The sequence below is a fragment of the Thamnophis sirtalis genome, unplaced genomic scaffold, assembly GCF_051295495.1.
Source record: "Thamnophis sirtalis isolate CommonGarterSnake01/CBP01778 unplaced genomic scaffold, rThaSir2_p1.2 scaffold_1, whole genome shotgun sequence".
NCBI lineage: Eukaryota > Metazoa > Chordata > Lepidosauria > Squamata > Natricidae > Thamnophis > Thamnophis sirtalis.
In genome coordinates, this window is record NW_028261381.1 from 103620283 (window position 1) to 103636212 (window position 15930).

At 37.2% G+C, this 15930-nt stretch overlaps 1 protein-coding gene across 3 annotated transcripts in view; it reads left to right on the forward strand.

Annotated features, from left to right (window-relative positions):
* PRDM11 (PR/SET domain 11) overlaps positions 1-15443 on the forward strand; it is a 50312-nt gene extending 34869 nt beyond the window's left edge. For 2 of the 3 annotated variants that reach the window (XM_014052268.2, XM_014052270.2), the window contains 3 exons: positions 2205-2392; positions 11896-12528; positions 13242-15443. In XM_014052268.2, the coding sequence (XP_013907743.2) occupies positions 2205-2392; positions 11896-12528; positions 13242-15403 (2983 nt within the window). In that variant the 3' untranslated portion in view covers positions 15404-15443. The remainder of the gene's footprint in view (positions 1-2204; positions 2393-11895; positions 12529-13241) is intronic. The other variant, XM_014052271.2, reaches the window with a different exon arrangement.
* Positions 15444-15930: the final 487 nt, after the last annotated feature.

Genomic DNA, 15930 nt, shown 5'->3' on the forward strand with positions numbered 1-15930 from the left:
AAAAAATGATGGACTGCTTACCACCAAGGGTGAAAGCACCTGTCCACCTTTAAAAATAAAGCATAATTCTCTTCACTATTCTCTTCATCATAATTCCAAAGTGGTAGTAGAAAGATGGTGGACTATCACTTCCAGGATGCTATGTAGAAAAACTGGAAGGGAGAACAAAATCCAGCCACAACTGTGCAAGGCATGTAATAAAAGGGAACAATGTTGCATCAATGCATTGAACTTGAAGTCATTTCTGAAGTCGGTCCCAAATGGGACCTACCCAGTCATTGAATGAAAAAAAAAGCAAATTATCTGGGTAAAAGATGCCTCCATTCATACCATGACATTGCAATTTAATTAAGATAGAATTTTACTCAACTGTAGAATAGGCAGCTTTTAATCCAAGAGGCTTCAGAGGTTCACCAGATAAGCAATGTTTTCCCCAAATGTTTCTTTAATTTGGTCAATGAAAAATATATAGAGGTAATCAGATGCATAATTCCACAGTTCTTTCTTGAAACAAAAAATAAATGAAAAGCTACAATTGCTTTTTAAAATCTTTATTTGCTCTTTTCTAATCCGTATGATCCCTGCCTAATACCTAAGCCAATAGTGTACAGAAACAAAGAAGGTATCTAACAGAAAATTAGGGAGCAAAAAATATGTACAGAAAGAAATTGCACTAGAGCTATAATGTACAGCAAAATTCAATTATAATCAGAATCTCAGTTTGGACCTGCTTCTTTCTCTCTGATATCTCAGTTGACACAAGACAAATGAAAGTCTGAACAACTTGCCAAGAGTTCATGAGTTCCAACTCTTTGTTGGAATGCCTTCAATTCTGTACCAGGGCTGTAGCATTTGTACACATCAATCTGCCAGGAACTTTGGCTCACAGGGTCTTTGGTTCAAGCACTTGAAGGAGTTTGTTAATCCAAAACCAGTTTACTAGCCAAGCCTTTCCTGGAAAAATGATGAATCTCTTGTATCTATCCTGATTAATAGCAAGGAGAAAGAGAAGCCTAGGCCCATGGCTTCTAAATGCACATGATCAGAACAGGAAATAAATCTTTGCATCTATCTTATAGTTAAGCTTTCAGGAAAAGTATAATTCATATCACAGTGACTTTTCTCCCACCAATCTATGAGGCACATCCTCTCAGGTTAAATGATCGTTAGTAAAACTAAATAGGAAAAAAATGGATACAGGTGGGAATTCAGCTTCACTAGGCAGGTGAGTGTTAGAGATAATCCATTTGGGATGTGATTTGGAATTTCATGAAACATAAAATCAAGAGGCAACTAGCCATCCTCATAGCTTAAGAACAAGATAAAGTATTTCAGGGTGCTTCAAGCAAATAAATATCTTTTAGAGGTCTTTGCCACACAGGGTGTTTCCTCAGAAAAGTGTATCTTAAGTGTCTTCTCCATCTACATAATTCCTAAGAAGAGTAAGACTGGAAAATGAACCTTACATATGCTATCCTTAAAATTTATGTTATTTTTTTTTAGTTGGGTAGAATAATTGAACACCGAGTGCTCACGGTGTCCTATCCTAGAGGCCACTTTTACACGACACCTTGACTAGCTTCAGCTCTACATAAGGAAACTGAATGGGAACAGCTCAGAGTAGTGGTCTGTTTATTCTATCTGTTTATTCTTTAGACATGCAGTATCCAACAATACTGGATGTAAAAGATCATATTGCTTGTATGGATTAATTATCATTTTGCTATTAAAATGGACTATTCTTATTCTTATAGAATATTGTACAACTGCAGTTCTTCTAATTCTAACTTGCTGTTTCTACAACACAAATGTAAAACCAAGTCTGCAACATCCATAACTAATTTTAGTTGAATCTGAACCGGGACTGTCTTACAAATCCTGAAGCTGAAGCACGCTCTTATTTTAGCGATATTTAATTGGTAATAATAATAGACACAGAAATTTGGAAATGAATAATGTTTAGCAATTAGATTTTTTTCCTGAACAGGAACAATGGGGCCTATACTAATCTCAAGAAGTTTTTTAATATTCATTAAGGGTGCCCATTATTTTCTTACAGTTCTGTTTCTTCACATGTCATTATTCATGCCATCCAATGCTTCTGTTTCTGTGGCTCTCTTTGAAGGTCACTTCTGCTACAATTGTGGATTAAGGTTTTATTCAGCCTGTTTATAAGTAAAAACCTGCCTCATCCTTGTCCCTAGGTATGTGGCTATATCTCGAGAGGAGAGAGAGCAGAACCTAATGGCATTTCAGCACAGCGAGAGGATTTATTTTCGGACTTGTCGGGACATCCGGCCAGGGGAGAGACTAAGGGTCTGGTATAGTGAAGATTACATGAAGCGGCTGCACAGTATGTCTCAGGAGACCATCAACCGAAACCTCACAAGAGGTGAGATTCCCCCCCCCTTTCCTTACACTAATTGTTTGTGTCTTTATTTTTGACCTGGTTATCAGGCAGTTCTTGCAAGAATCATGTATGAAAAGAAGTCCACAAATAAAATAAAAAATCAGCAGTGTAAAATAATAGGTTAAAATAAACAGACAATACAGTTGAAATACCCTGTTTCCCTGAAAATAAGCCCTCCCCAGATAATAAGCCCAATCGGGCTTTTGAGCACATGCACTAAAATAAACCCCCGAAAATAAGCCCGCCCTGAAAATATTGCCACACAGCAGCAGCCATGAGGTGGCCACACTCGCCACCTCCTGCACCACAAAAATAACAAGATCTCCCTGAAAATAAGGCCAAGCGCTTATTTCGAGGTTCAAAAGAAAATAAGACCTTGTCTTATTTTTGGGAAAAGACGGTAGATACATCAAATAAAGTATATACCGTAAGGGATATGGGAGATTTTATCTACTATCTACTGAAAAGTAAACAGCATTGTCTTGAGGGAGATATTTTTGGCTTGATTTTGGGGGTGGGTGGTGATGGTAAATAGGGCAGATACAGTGACTGTGGTACAGTTGTAATGTCCTTTTCAATTTGCAACATATCTGTATCTTTCTGGCAAACACAATGGCTGTCGTGATGCTTAAATCTGACAATGATCTGCAGCCATTAATATTCATCAAATATACCTGACCAACTTTATATACCAAAAACTGATGAGTGCTGGAGAACGAATGATTTCTCCACTAACAGAGATCAAAACATTCAGAATTAATTCGGAACTTTCCAAATATATCCAGACATTAGGACAAAGATATACTGATCTGTCAGGATAGTGTGCATGCATCGTTATGGGTTTTGCTTCCTTCTTGGTGTAAAGGTCCACTCACAAAAGTACTTTAAAAGGGAGCTTCATATATTGTAGTTAATTTAAGTTAATGGTTGAAAGAAAGGAAGAGGAGGATCCAAATGAAATTATTTTCCCTGTTATTTTTTTCAACACTATTATGGGTGATTTATTTATGTAATGTATTTTGCATGGAGTTTTACGTTGTCCTAAAACTTGAAGCAAAAATGAAAGAGGTAGATTGTAGATGAAAAAAAAATACTGTTTTTCATGTAGTATCCAACAATTTTCTTTCTACTAATTGGACCAGCCTATATGCTTTAAAACCAATAGTGCTGAGAGAGTTGCTGATAATTGGGTCATACTTAGCTGGTGCTCATTGTGTGCAGGTAGGCTTGTGTAAATGCACTTTCCTGGTTACAGAACTGTAGAAATGATTATATTTATGAAAAGATTATTGTTTTTATTTTTATTTTTTGAGTAGCTGCAATCTTGGTTAAAGTTAAAGGTAGCTTTATTACATTTCTAAGCATTTTTATTTTAAAATCTGGTATCAAATTGGAGTGAAAAACGACAAGAGGTAAAAAAAATGATGACAACTTTAAAAATCAGCATGCTGCAAACTCCAGGTGCTTGGTAGTCAAAGTGGTAACTATCTGAACTGTGTTTCCTTATTTCCTGACCTGTGGGTATGTGTGCATGTGTGCTTCTGGAACAGTACATGAGAAGTGTCCAGAAGATCATTGGGAACAACAACAAAAGCTCAAAATAGCAGTTGCTCATAAATAGTTCAGTTACCCAAGACTCAAGGTCTAGACAGACCAATCTGAGCACAGTTTGGATTGACTACAGGAACACCTACAACTCAGTGCCACTCACTTGGATTTCTGAATGCCTGCACTATACAAAGTGATCAGGACACTAAGGACCTTCCTCAAGGATTCAATAGGACATTGGGAGATAGCACTGAAAGTCAACTAAGGCAACTCACTCAAGTGGCCATCAAGTGTAATATATACCAAGGTGATACACTGTTCCCTCTGCTGTTCTGCAAAGGCTTTAACCTCCTCAGCCAGATATTCACAAGAACTGGCTATGGGTACAAGTTCAAGAGTGGAACTACCACCAGCCATCTCCTCTAATGGATAAAATCAACATTTATGCTAAGAATGAACTTGCTGCTTTACCTGACACAAATCTACAGTGAGGACATTAGGATGTCATTCAGACTGCAAAAATTTGGTGATGATAGTCAAAAGTGGGAAAGTAGTTAAGACTGATGAGGTGGAGCCACTAGTGGGCTACATATCAAACACACAGATTAGTTACAATTATATTGGTATCCGACAGTCACATGGGAACCACAGTGGGGAGGCAACGAAGACAGCAGCATCAAGTACCACCAAAAGATAAGTCAGCTCAATGGGAAGAACAAAATCTATGCCATTATCAGGTATTCCCTGCCAGTCTTAAAATATCTTGCTCGTCAAAGTAGTACAGGGAAGCTGCTTCCCAGAAGCTCTTCACAATGTATGAAAGTTTCCACCCCAATTTCCCAGAAATTGTATACCAGCCAAAAAGAGGTCAGGTGGCATCTGATGAGTGTCAAAACCACTGTCCTTGATGAAACCCAGAACATCCAAGAGTATATCAGTAAGATGGCACTCAAAAATGTGCTGAGAGAATGTCTGAAGTAGCAGCAGACATGGGACGAAGATCAAACAGTGCCATAGCAAGACAAGACCCTGCATAGGATATAACATCGACAAATAACTGAGGTGGCAGACATTGGGAAATCTTACCAGTGTCTGGAAATCAGTTGGATTAAAAGATATCATTGAGGCACTGTTCATAGCAACACAAATAGGCACTAAGCACCAAATCCAAAGAAGAAGGTGACTACTATAATATGCTGAACCCAAGTATGAAGTTTCAGTATGAAGCTACTATGGTCATGTTTTCTCTCCTGATCACTGGTTAGTGTCTTCTACAACCATTTTGGATTAGTGGAAAGACCAGACACTTGATTTCTGGGGAAATTCTGCCTATTTAATGCTTTATCCATATTTTATTAACATTGTTTATGCATTATTTGAGGTAATGCTAGTGTCAGGGTTTCAGTAATAACTCCAAAGCAATCAAACTCTGAGGCCTAGAATTTCCTCAAACAATAATTTTATTCGGGATGTCATATTGGCACAGCTGGTGAAAACTCAACTCTAAAGGACCCAGGGTTTTCCCCATTCAAATCAAAGTCCAAAGTTCCTTTCCTCCAGGTCATATGTCCAATCAGGTTATAGTCCTAACTACGGCAGGCTTTGCCGTTCCAACACCTGGTAGAGCATCCTTGGCTCCCATGAGAAAGAATGTTATTTTGCCTACGCATCCCCTCCAGCTGTCTCTACCTCCCCCCTTGCGTTCCCACAGATCCACCCGGCCTCAGTGTGGCAGCCTTGAAGATGCTCCCCAAATGGCTTAAGGGCTGACAGCTAGTAATAAATACTATATTTGAATTATCTTTTCAAAGGTGTTTTATTATCACAGTGTTTTATTATCACATGTGAAATACCTAATGGTCTGTGGAATCTCTTTGGATGAATTTATTATTTTGCTTTGGGAGAGCTTTACTTTCAAACTGTAATTTATTGTTATATCAAGAGTCGAAACTTCTAATGAATTCCAATGTACCTCTTTAGATAAAAGAGCAGCCATTAAACACATCCCATGGCCAGTCCTGCAGATAAACTGATTTTTAAAAATATTCAAATATTTGGATCATTTATACAAAGTTGTAATGTTTATATTTGCAGCAAAACCACAGTTAAACATGATTTAGTAAATACAGCCTATTTCACTTTTCCAATATCAAGAATATGTAGTATTTTTGTCTTATGCTTTGACTTGGTAAAAGAGACTATATTTTCAAATGCATACTTACTCTGTTTTATTCACATATATGTGTGTGTGTGCGTGCATGTACATGCATGCATGTATGTATTATAAGCAAATCCTTAAACAGAAAAAAGTCAGATGCAGAAAATTTTCTGGAAGGAAAGTTCCTTCTTCTGCTTCTCTCCAGTTCAGTATTAAGATTGTGAAACAATTAAAATTATGGCTAGCTGTTCATGAATTGGTTTATGAAAACATACCAGATCAGTGGAAGAAAATTCTATATAATATAGTGTAATTATTAGGTAATTGAAGATCTTGTTTAAAAAGGCATATCTTAATGTTAAGATAGTAGTAGTACTAGTCTGAGAAATGCAGCTGACGTCTTCAGGTCTATTATGTATTCCCCATATGGAATTACCAAGGATTATACTGCTGAGATTTGGCACAAATTGTTGATGTTCAGTTTTGTAATTTTTCCTTTTAAAACATATGCTACACATAAACACCTATACACAGCCTTCTAGAGTTCACTGGAGCCTAAACAAATAATAATAAATATGCAGTCCCTAGCTGCAAAAATAGTATTCTCCCTGCCTTAAGAATGGTGCAGTTAGCTCTATCCTACTATCTCCTGAAATCTCAGTGAAGAAACCACCCTTCCAGACTCTCATTCTGATAGTATTGGGCAATATATTTGTTCAGGCAGGATTTTATGGATGTTGTTCACCTTGGAATTGGAGAATTTGAGATGGGAACATGGCTAATAATGCTTAAAATAGTCTGTGTATCTTGAATGTGGAAGTGGATCTTGAATCTTCTGTTTTGCCTAATCCTGGAATCAGTGTCACAGAAAACCCAGAAACTGAAAATTTAGAGATGAACTTGATCAATGAGATCTAAACATACATACCCAGTAATCTATCATCCATACTCTTTCTACATTTATTTCACGAATACTTTTATGTGATAAATAATGTTGATATTGTAACTAGATGAAGACTCCTAACAAATTAAAATTCTCTCCTGTTGCTAGGAAAGGAAAATTCTGAGGAGACACACTTCATAGTTGGGACTTAGCTATAAGATGTTAATTAAAGTTGAAGTTAGTTGGTGATATGTCTTTATGTAAGGAGAAAAATTCCCTTGATTAAGAGTTTAATATTTTGCTGTGAGAAAGAGATGAAAGGAATTACTCTAGGATAGGTTCTATTAGGTAGAAATGTTAAGTTATATTTTGTAGTTAAACATGATTTGCTCTCCTGGTTTTATGAGTTACAATGTTAAAGCTCTTTTCTTTCCCTCTTGTATGCTGAATTGAATTATACACAATTATTGTTCACAGGGAAGCATTCCATGAGCATCGTATACAGTAAGATCTGGTATTTAAATCATATAAATTAAACCTGATATTAAACCATAAAAGGAAGAGAAAGTTCCTGTTTCACTGCAGGGAAATAAATTAAATCAGTTGCTGGCAGTCTATTCATGACAAGGAAAACTCCTGTAAAGGAAAACGCCTATACTGTAGTTGGCAACTAAATACATTTATTGTTTGTGCTTTTTTTTAGTGAAAGCTATCCAAAGTCACTGTGAATTGGCTTGCAGCTAAATTTAAATAAACAAATAAACAAACCAGGTGTTCAAGAGAAGATTTGGATGGAACCTATAGAGAAACCACTTGAGATATAGTAGGAGGAACTCCAATTGTGGGTTGTAAAACCAGGATTACCACCAGATTATAGTAAAAAGTTTTGTTGCCATTTTGGTCCTCCAGATTTTTGCAGCCCATAATCCTGGTAATCCTGCCTTGTATATTGTTCCTAATTCTGAATTAATCATTCACTTAAGAACTTCATTTTCAGTGATAAATCTCCATTTTAGTCAAAATCCTTGAGAAATGTTTCATATGAGACCTCTCAGATATGTTCCTTTTAATCTACTACAAAAGTATGTGTTATACCTATTAATTTAAAACATTTTAAAGGAAAGCCTTCTTTTAAAATATATGGTTAACTAAAAAAGCTGCATAAAATACTTAACAGTGATTGCGGCCTTCAGTAGCATAAAATAACATTCAGGTTTTTACAAAAAATTGAAAATGATCAAGAAGAGTGTTACCCATAAATCCCATGATATTCCAGAATGGCATTTTTAATCTAAATCTAAAAAAAAAAATATTGAAGATGTTTCACTCCTCATCCAAGAAGCTTCTTCAGTTCAGAACTGAAGTTTCTTGGATGAGAAGTGAGTCTTGAAGGAAAAACAAAGAAAGTGCACTTGCCTTTTGAAAAAGTACCTTTGAGACTATAGAAAAGTCTCATTATTTTTTTCCTACTGATTATAAGTACCAAGCAATATAATAATTACTGGTACTACAAAAGGTGATTGCATCATCCAGCACAAAGGCCTATGAACAGACAAAATTGTAAAAATAAATAGAAACAAATTATTGGCTCAAATTCCATCACTTCTACCAAGCATCATTTTATTCATTTATTTTGTTTATACCTGATCATAATCTCACAGTACTCTGAACTATTTATGCAAGTACAATTAAAACATACATATTAAAATCAAAAAGCACCTACAAACAAGCTGAAATTTGGCTTGGCATTAGTTCCCCTTTTTACTTTTTTCAGAAGGCAATTTAAATGGGAACTAACCATCTTTAATGAAAAGCCATTCCAGAGGGCTGCTCTAAGTTTTGCTCCTTCCTTCCTCACCAAAATGTAGGAAATCACAGGATGGTCTTCCTGAAAAGATTGCTTTGGGTTGGGCTGATTTTAAGAGACAGCTGTATTATTAAAAGTAATCTGATACATAGAGCTTTATAGTAAAGACTACAACAACATTTTCAGTTTCACCCGGAAGTATATAGGAAACTAATGCAGGGCCCACAGCAGAAGTTTAATGTGTTTCCACCTGCAAGGGCTGGATATCACACAGGCCATTGAGTTTTCAGCCAACTGAAGTTTCTAATTTGTCTTTAATGGAAGCTCCATAGAGTATATTTTGCAGTCGTTCAAGTGAATGGTGATGAAGGCATGAGTTACTATAGTAAGATACTGTTGTCCCAGATAGGATACAATTAATGTTGCAACTGATGCTGATAAAGGATCTCCTGGCTACAGCTTCCTTATATTATTCTAGCAGGACCACAAATCCAAGAGAATCCCCAAAACTATGGATATACTTCTTCAGGAACTGTGCTTTCTAATTCAGAAATACCACTGGAACCACCAGAGAATCCCAATGGACTAACAGTAATTTTCCTTTAAGGTGACTAGAAATGTTATCTACAATAAGATCTCCCAGATCCAAATAATTATTCTGCCTGTGGCAGTCCAAGGACCAAGGAGAGGCAAGAATCCAGCTCATATGGCAGCAGAGGATTTCTTAGAGAGCATCCAATGTACTTCCTCAGAAGTCAAAGCAAAAAGAAACCCCCAAAACATGGCAACATTATGTCTTAGTCAACACTCCAGGATCTGCTCAGAATAGAATAACTCTGATAAACTTTATTGAAAAAATGTTGTGCTAATTTGTCACATTTCTGGGGGCTCTGAGAAAGTCAAGGGGTCATCTGGAATTTGTTGACAGAGACAGGATGATTCATGATTTTTTCAAGGGCATCTTGCTGATTCACCTATCAATTGTCAAGGAAATTCCAAGCATCCATTAGAAATCCATGTGGTACCTGTGGTGGATCATCTGAATGGGTTCAGCTTTCTGGTGATCACACAGCCATCAGTCACATCTGGACCAGGAAGTGATCTAACCATGGCATAAAAGCTGGTGGTAGTAACCTTTATACAAAATCATATTGTAGAGATTCTGAAGTAAATACAATTCATGTCAGTTCCATGATTTCCTGAGAAAAACCCATGGTTATCATGGAGCTCGTGAACTCCCAGCCTCCACCATATGAAGTATAAATCCCTCATTGATAGAGGGGGGAGGGATTCAACTACCATCCTGACAGATCCAGAAGCCCAGAAAGGCTCCTGATGGGTGTCACTGATGCTTTTTGACTCCAATCAAAATTTGCTTACTCCTTTCATCTGCCTGATCTCCTAACCACTTACAATCCAAACAGCTACTTCTAGAAGCTTGGTGAATCTTTCTGCATCAAGGCCCTTAAAAGTTTCCCAATCTTCCAAACTGATCCTTCCCACAAAAACTGCAAATATATTCCACGTTTTTATTTCTCCTCTTTCAAATTCATACACTCCATCCTTCCCTCTTACATCATCTTGAAAACAGTAACCCATTAATAAGCTTTGCTATTTTGAAGAAATTCTCAGGTGATTCTGGCAAACTGAGCTTATTAACATAATTTAGTCAACTTCCTTGATTTAATTAGTTTTTGTAACTACATGCCATCATCAGTACCATTGTGGTTGCTAGAAATCTTAACAGTACGGCTTTACATCTACCGTGTGGGAAGCATACTATTTTTAAAAACTCTTATGTTTGCCTGGTAGATTTCTACAAGTGGAACAAAATGACAGTGTATATGAGATGATTTCATCACATAAATGCTGCAACAAGGTGTAATATTAAGGTCACTGGTTTGCTATGGACACAACAGTTTTTAATTCCAAATATTTGTGGTTAAGATGGAATAGAATTTTTTTAAAGGAAAAATGTGAATTACTCTGTCAAGTCTCAAATAAATATTCAGATAGAAAAGTGCCACTTAAAACATTTGCCACATCCTAACCAAACCACCAGTTAGTGTCACACTCTGAAAACTAAGTAAAATATGGAATTGACTAAAATCTTGTATATTGTATGTATGCATTTTTAAAATTCCTAAATCAAAACAAGTCCTATGCAAATCGATGCATTGTTACAACAGATTGGTATTGGTTAGAAGTTCCAATGCAGCATCACAAAACCTGGAGTTGCAATACTTGCATAGCAGTTTTCCTCTAGTGTCACAAGTAGATGAAACTATTGCAGTTGCTGAGGTCTATGATGCTAGGATTTGATGAAGCACATCTATACTAAAGCTGTTACATAAGCGCAAATGTAATATAACAACATTAAGCAGCACCTTGTTTGGAAAACAACCAAGTATTGATGCTTGGAATTATTTACAAGACAGAAGAAAGATAGAATCAAATCCATCATCTTCTGAATATCCAGGTAAGGATATTTGGTTATTTTTTTCTAAATAACTGCTAATCTGCTAAAATCTCTGCTTTTGGTAAATTTTGCTTATGTCCATTTAGTAATGTATTACAACAAGCTATAGATCTCAGTCTTGGATATCACTGGCCTGGTTCTAATTAACTCTTGATAGTTAGCGATATGGGAAATGAGATTGTAATTCCTGTGTATTCTCATGTCTCGTGTCACTCTATTATGCAGTGGAAAGGTCTATCAAGTTACTGGTTTAACGTGGAAGCTTCATAGTATTGACATGATGCCTTTTACCAAGTCAAAGTTATCACTACATTTCCAGCAAGCTGAAACATCTATATTTTATTTTAATTTCAATTACAGGTTAGCTACCTGTTACTTTAGATTAACTGCCTATTCTTTGAAGTGTATTGAAGCAAACCTCTGAATATTACCTAGATATTGTTTGATTTTCAATATTACCCATCATTAGGGTGCCTAAATATTTATTCCAGTAAATGTATTTATTGGTTATACAACATGTGAAAAGTTTGTCCTACCTTTTTGCTTTAGCTTTTGTGTCAGGAATGTTGTAGTGTCCCCATGAATAAGCATCTTCTGATTTCTTTTTTAGGGGACAGAAGATTACTAAGAGAAAAGACAGAAAGAATTCTAGAAAGCCAAGAAGATGTGATCTACCCTCTTGAGCTCACTACATCAAAACCAGGGAAGAGTTCCTACAAACGTAGCTTTGAAGAAGGGATATCTCAACCCCAAACCAAGAAAAAGAAAATAGACCTCATCTTCAAAGATGTCCTAGAAGCTTCTCTGGAATCAACTAAGGTAGAAGATCATAAGTTCACCAAAAATTCTACCCCTTCCACTCGAAAATCCTTGAGATTCCAAATCCAAGATATTTCAGAAACATGTGGGACTAATGTTAAAGACAGTTCTCCTAATCACAGTAGACACAAAAATGAGGGTGAGTGGAAGGTCCCTCACAGTTCTCACTTTACCACATCCAAAGAAATTGGCTTGCTGGAAGAGGAAGGTGAAGAACCTTTGTCGTTTAAAGTGAACAGTCCCACTGTTGATGATGATGCTCTCGAACTCCCAACAACTTCCTTGTGTCCCAACTGCATACGGCTGAAAAGAAAGATTCGGGAATTGCAGGCTGAGCTAAATCTGCTAAGATCTGGCAAGTTAGCTGAGCCATCTCTACTACCTCCTCAGGTACCTGAATATCAAGCATTTTCATATCCCACTGGTAAGTTACATAAAATAAAAATGCTCCTTAAACATTATACTAGGAGACGTTACATTTCTGAAGTCTCATGGTTGGGTCTTATGAAGCACAGACTTAATTCTCTGAACAGTTTGGGGTATTATAATTATAATTTGTAATTATAAATCATCTTCTCCTTTTTATTGTAATATGTTCATTTTCAATAAAAATATTGCAGCAAATTGGTTTGCTATATTCTTCATACATTGCAGGAGAAAGAATCGTAGGCTATCATTTTGAATGCAGTTTAGGAAGTATGTTTGGTTTCCTGTGTGCTATGTGAAATATACTGGTTCATATGTATATGAAACATATAAAGCAAAGTTTACATTTTATGTAGGAACTTACTCTTAACTTTGTTGACTTGTGTTTGTTTTTGAAGAACGCTTTCACTTTCTTCCATGATACCTCAATAGTTCTTGTTATAATATGGTAATAGCTAGAATACTGCTGAGGTTATTTTTTTTAAATTGCTTAGACTTAATTAGAAATTAGGACTTTAATAAAAGTATTGGTTTCAAAACATTTATAATTCAACCTTACCCCAAATAACATGTTCATTTTTATTGAAAACAAGGGACATCTGTACATATGGATGAAGTGTTGTACGATTACCTTACTGTTTTATGTTGTTTTCTAGAACTTTGTCTTAAATTGTCTGTAATTCTTTTTTTGTTTATTTGTTTGTTTGGCAGCTTCAGAAAGCATCATGTCTGTTCCTACCATAATGGAAGATGATGATCAGGAAGTAGATTCAGCAGATGAATCGGTTTCAAATGACATAATAACAGCCACCGATGAGCCTTCCAAGATGTCTGCTGTCACCAGAAGGATCCGGCGCTTCAAGCAAGAGTGGCTAAAAAAGTTCTGGTTTCTGCGGTACTCTCCTACGTTGAATGAAATGTGGTGTCATGTCTGTCGGCAATATACAGTGCAGTCTTCTCGAACTTCAGCCTTCATCATTGGCTCAAAGCAATTCAAGATCCACACTATAAAACTTCATAGCCAGAGCAATCTCCACAAGAAGTGCCTGCAGCTCTACCGGCTCAGGATGCACCCAGAGAAGACAGAAGAGATGTGTCGAAATATGACTTTATTGTTTAATACAGCCTACCATTTAGCGATGGAAGGCCGGCCATATTGTGACTTTAGACCTCTTGCAGAACTACTGAGAAAGTGCGAACTCAAAGTGGTGGATCAATATATGAATGAGGGAGACTGTCAAATCTTAATCCATCATATTGCTAGAGCTCTTAGAGAAGATCTCATTGAACGGGTGAGACAGTCTCCTTTCCTCAGCATCATTTTAGATGGGCAGAGTGATGACTTACTTGCTGACACTGTTGCAGTTTATGTACAGTACGTCAGCAGCGACGGACCACCTGCCACTGAATTCCTTTCTCTCCAAGAACTGGGATTTTCTACAACGGATAGTTATGTTCAAGCATTAGATCGGGCTTTTACATCTCTGGGAATGAGGCTGCAAGATGAAAAGCCAAGTGTTGGTTTGGGGATAGATGGTGCTAACATTACTGCCAGTCTAAGAGCAAACATATACATGACAATCAGGAAAACTCTGCCTTGGTTGCTCTGCTTACCTCTAATGGTACACAAGCCACACTTGGAAATATTGGATGCAATTAGTGGAAAAGAACTACCCTGCCTTGAGGAACTAGAGAACAACCTGAAGCAGTTACTCAGCTTTTACCGTTACTCTCCTAGGCTGATGTGTGAGCTAAGGGTCACTGCTGCTACTCTCTGTGAAGAGACTGAGTTCTTGGGAGATATTCGAGCAATCAAATGGATCATTGGGGAACAAAATGTCCTCAATGCTCTCATTAAGGACTACCTGGAAGTAGTGGCCCATCTGAAAGATGTCAGTGGCCAAACACAAAGAGCAGATGCTTCTGCTATTGCCTTGGCTCTCTTGCAATTTCTTATGGACTATCAATCCATTAAGTTGATATATTTTTTGCTTGATGTCATTGCAGTCCTTTCACGACTTGCCTTCATTTTCCAAGGTGAATACCTCCTTATATCCCAAGTAGATGATAAAATAGAGGAGGCCATCCAAGAAATTAGCAGACTGGCGGACTCTCCAGGGGAATACCTACAGGAATTTGAGGAGAACTTCCGTGAAAGCTTTAATGGTGTTGCTGTGAAAAACCTACGGGTGGCTGAAGCCAAATTCCAGTCAATTCGAGAAAAAATATGCCAGAAGACCCAAGTGATTCTGGCACAAAGATTTGAACCTCGCAGTCGAGCCTTTGTGAAAGCATGCCAGGTTTTTGATCTTGCAGCTTGGCCCCGAAGTGCAGAAGAACTTATGAGCTATGGAAGGGAAGACATGATGCAAATATTTGAACATCTGGAGGCAGTGCCATCTTTTTGCACAGAAATCAGCAGAGAAGGCATAGACACCAGAGGGAGTTTGCTCATGGAATGGCGAGAACTCAAGGTGGATTATTATACCAAAAATGGCTTTAAAGATTTAATCAGTCATATTTGTAAATACAGACAGAGATTTCCTCTTTTAAATAAAATAATCCAGATCCTCAAAGTCCTTCCCACTTCCACAGCATGCTGCGAAAAGGGAAGAAATGCTCTTCAAAGAGTGCGCAAAAACAATCGTTCCCGACTTACTCTGGAACAACTCAGCGATCTTTTGACAATTGCTGTAAATGGACCACCTATTGCCAACTTCGAAGCCAAACGGGCACTAGACAGTTGGTTTGAGGAGAAATCTAGCAATAGTTATGCACTGTCTGCAGAAATGTTAAGCAGGATGTCCACCCTGGATCAGAAACCTGTGCTGCAAAGCATGGACCACGGATCAGAATTTTATCCTGACATTTAGCAATGAATGCCTCTTGTTTAGAGAACTGGTGATTTTTTTTAATCAATACTCTAAGCTTTGGTATAGTACACATACACTCACACACAGAGACACACACACATACACGCACACAGATGCACATGTATGATGTAAACTCACACTGAAAATGTAAGCTGATCTGATGGAAGCTAAGAGGAATACAGCAACATTTACTATGTACTGACATCTTCAACTGTGGCAGCTGCAATGTAGGTGGCAACCTTTCATTTTTCAGAAACACATACTGGGGCCATAGTCTGCATTATCAACCTGACTCAATTTATAAGCTAGACATGGCAGGCCAATGTCATGCTACGTCTCTATGCTTTTTATGTGTATGTCTGTTTTTTTACCTCTGGTATTTTAGTTATAGTCAGCTATTGAGCCATTTTAGCCCTTTGCTTATCATCATTGGGATTTCTGAGCCCTGTGTACACACATCTTGGAATTTGCTTCTAGCTTCTCAATATAGGTTACATTGGATCCCACTGGTAATCTGGTTAATTTCC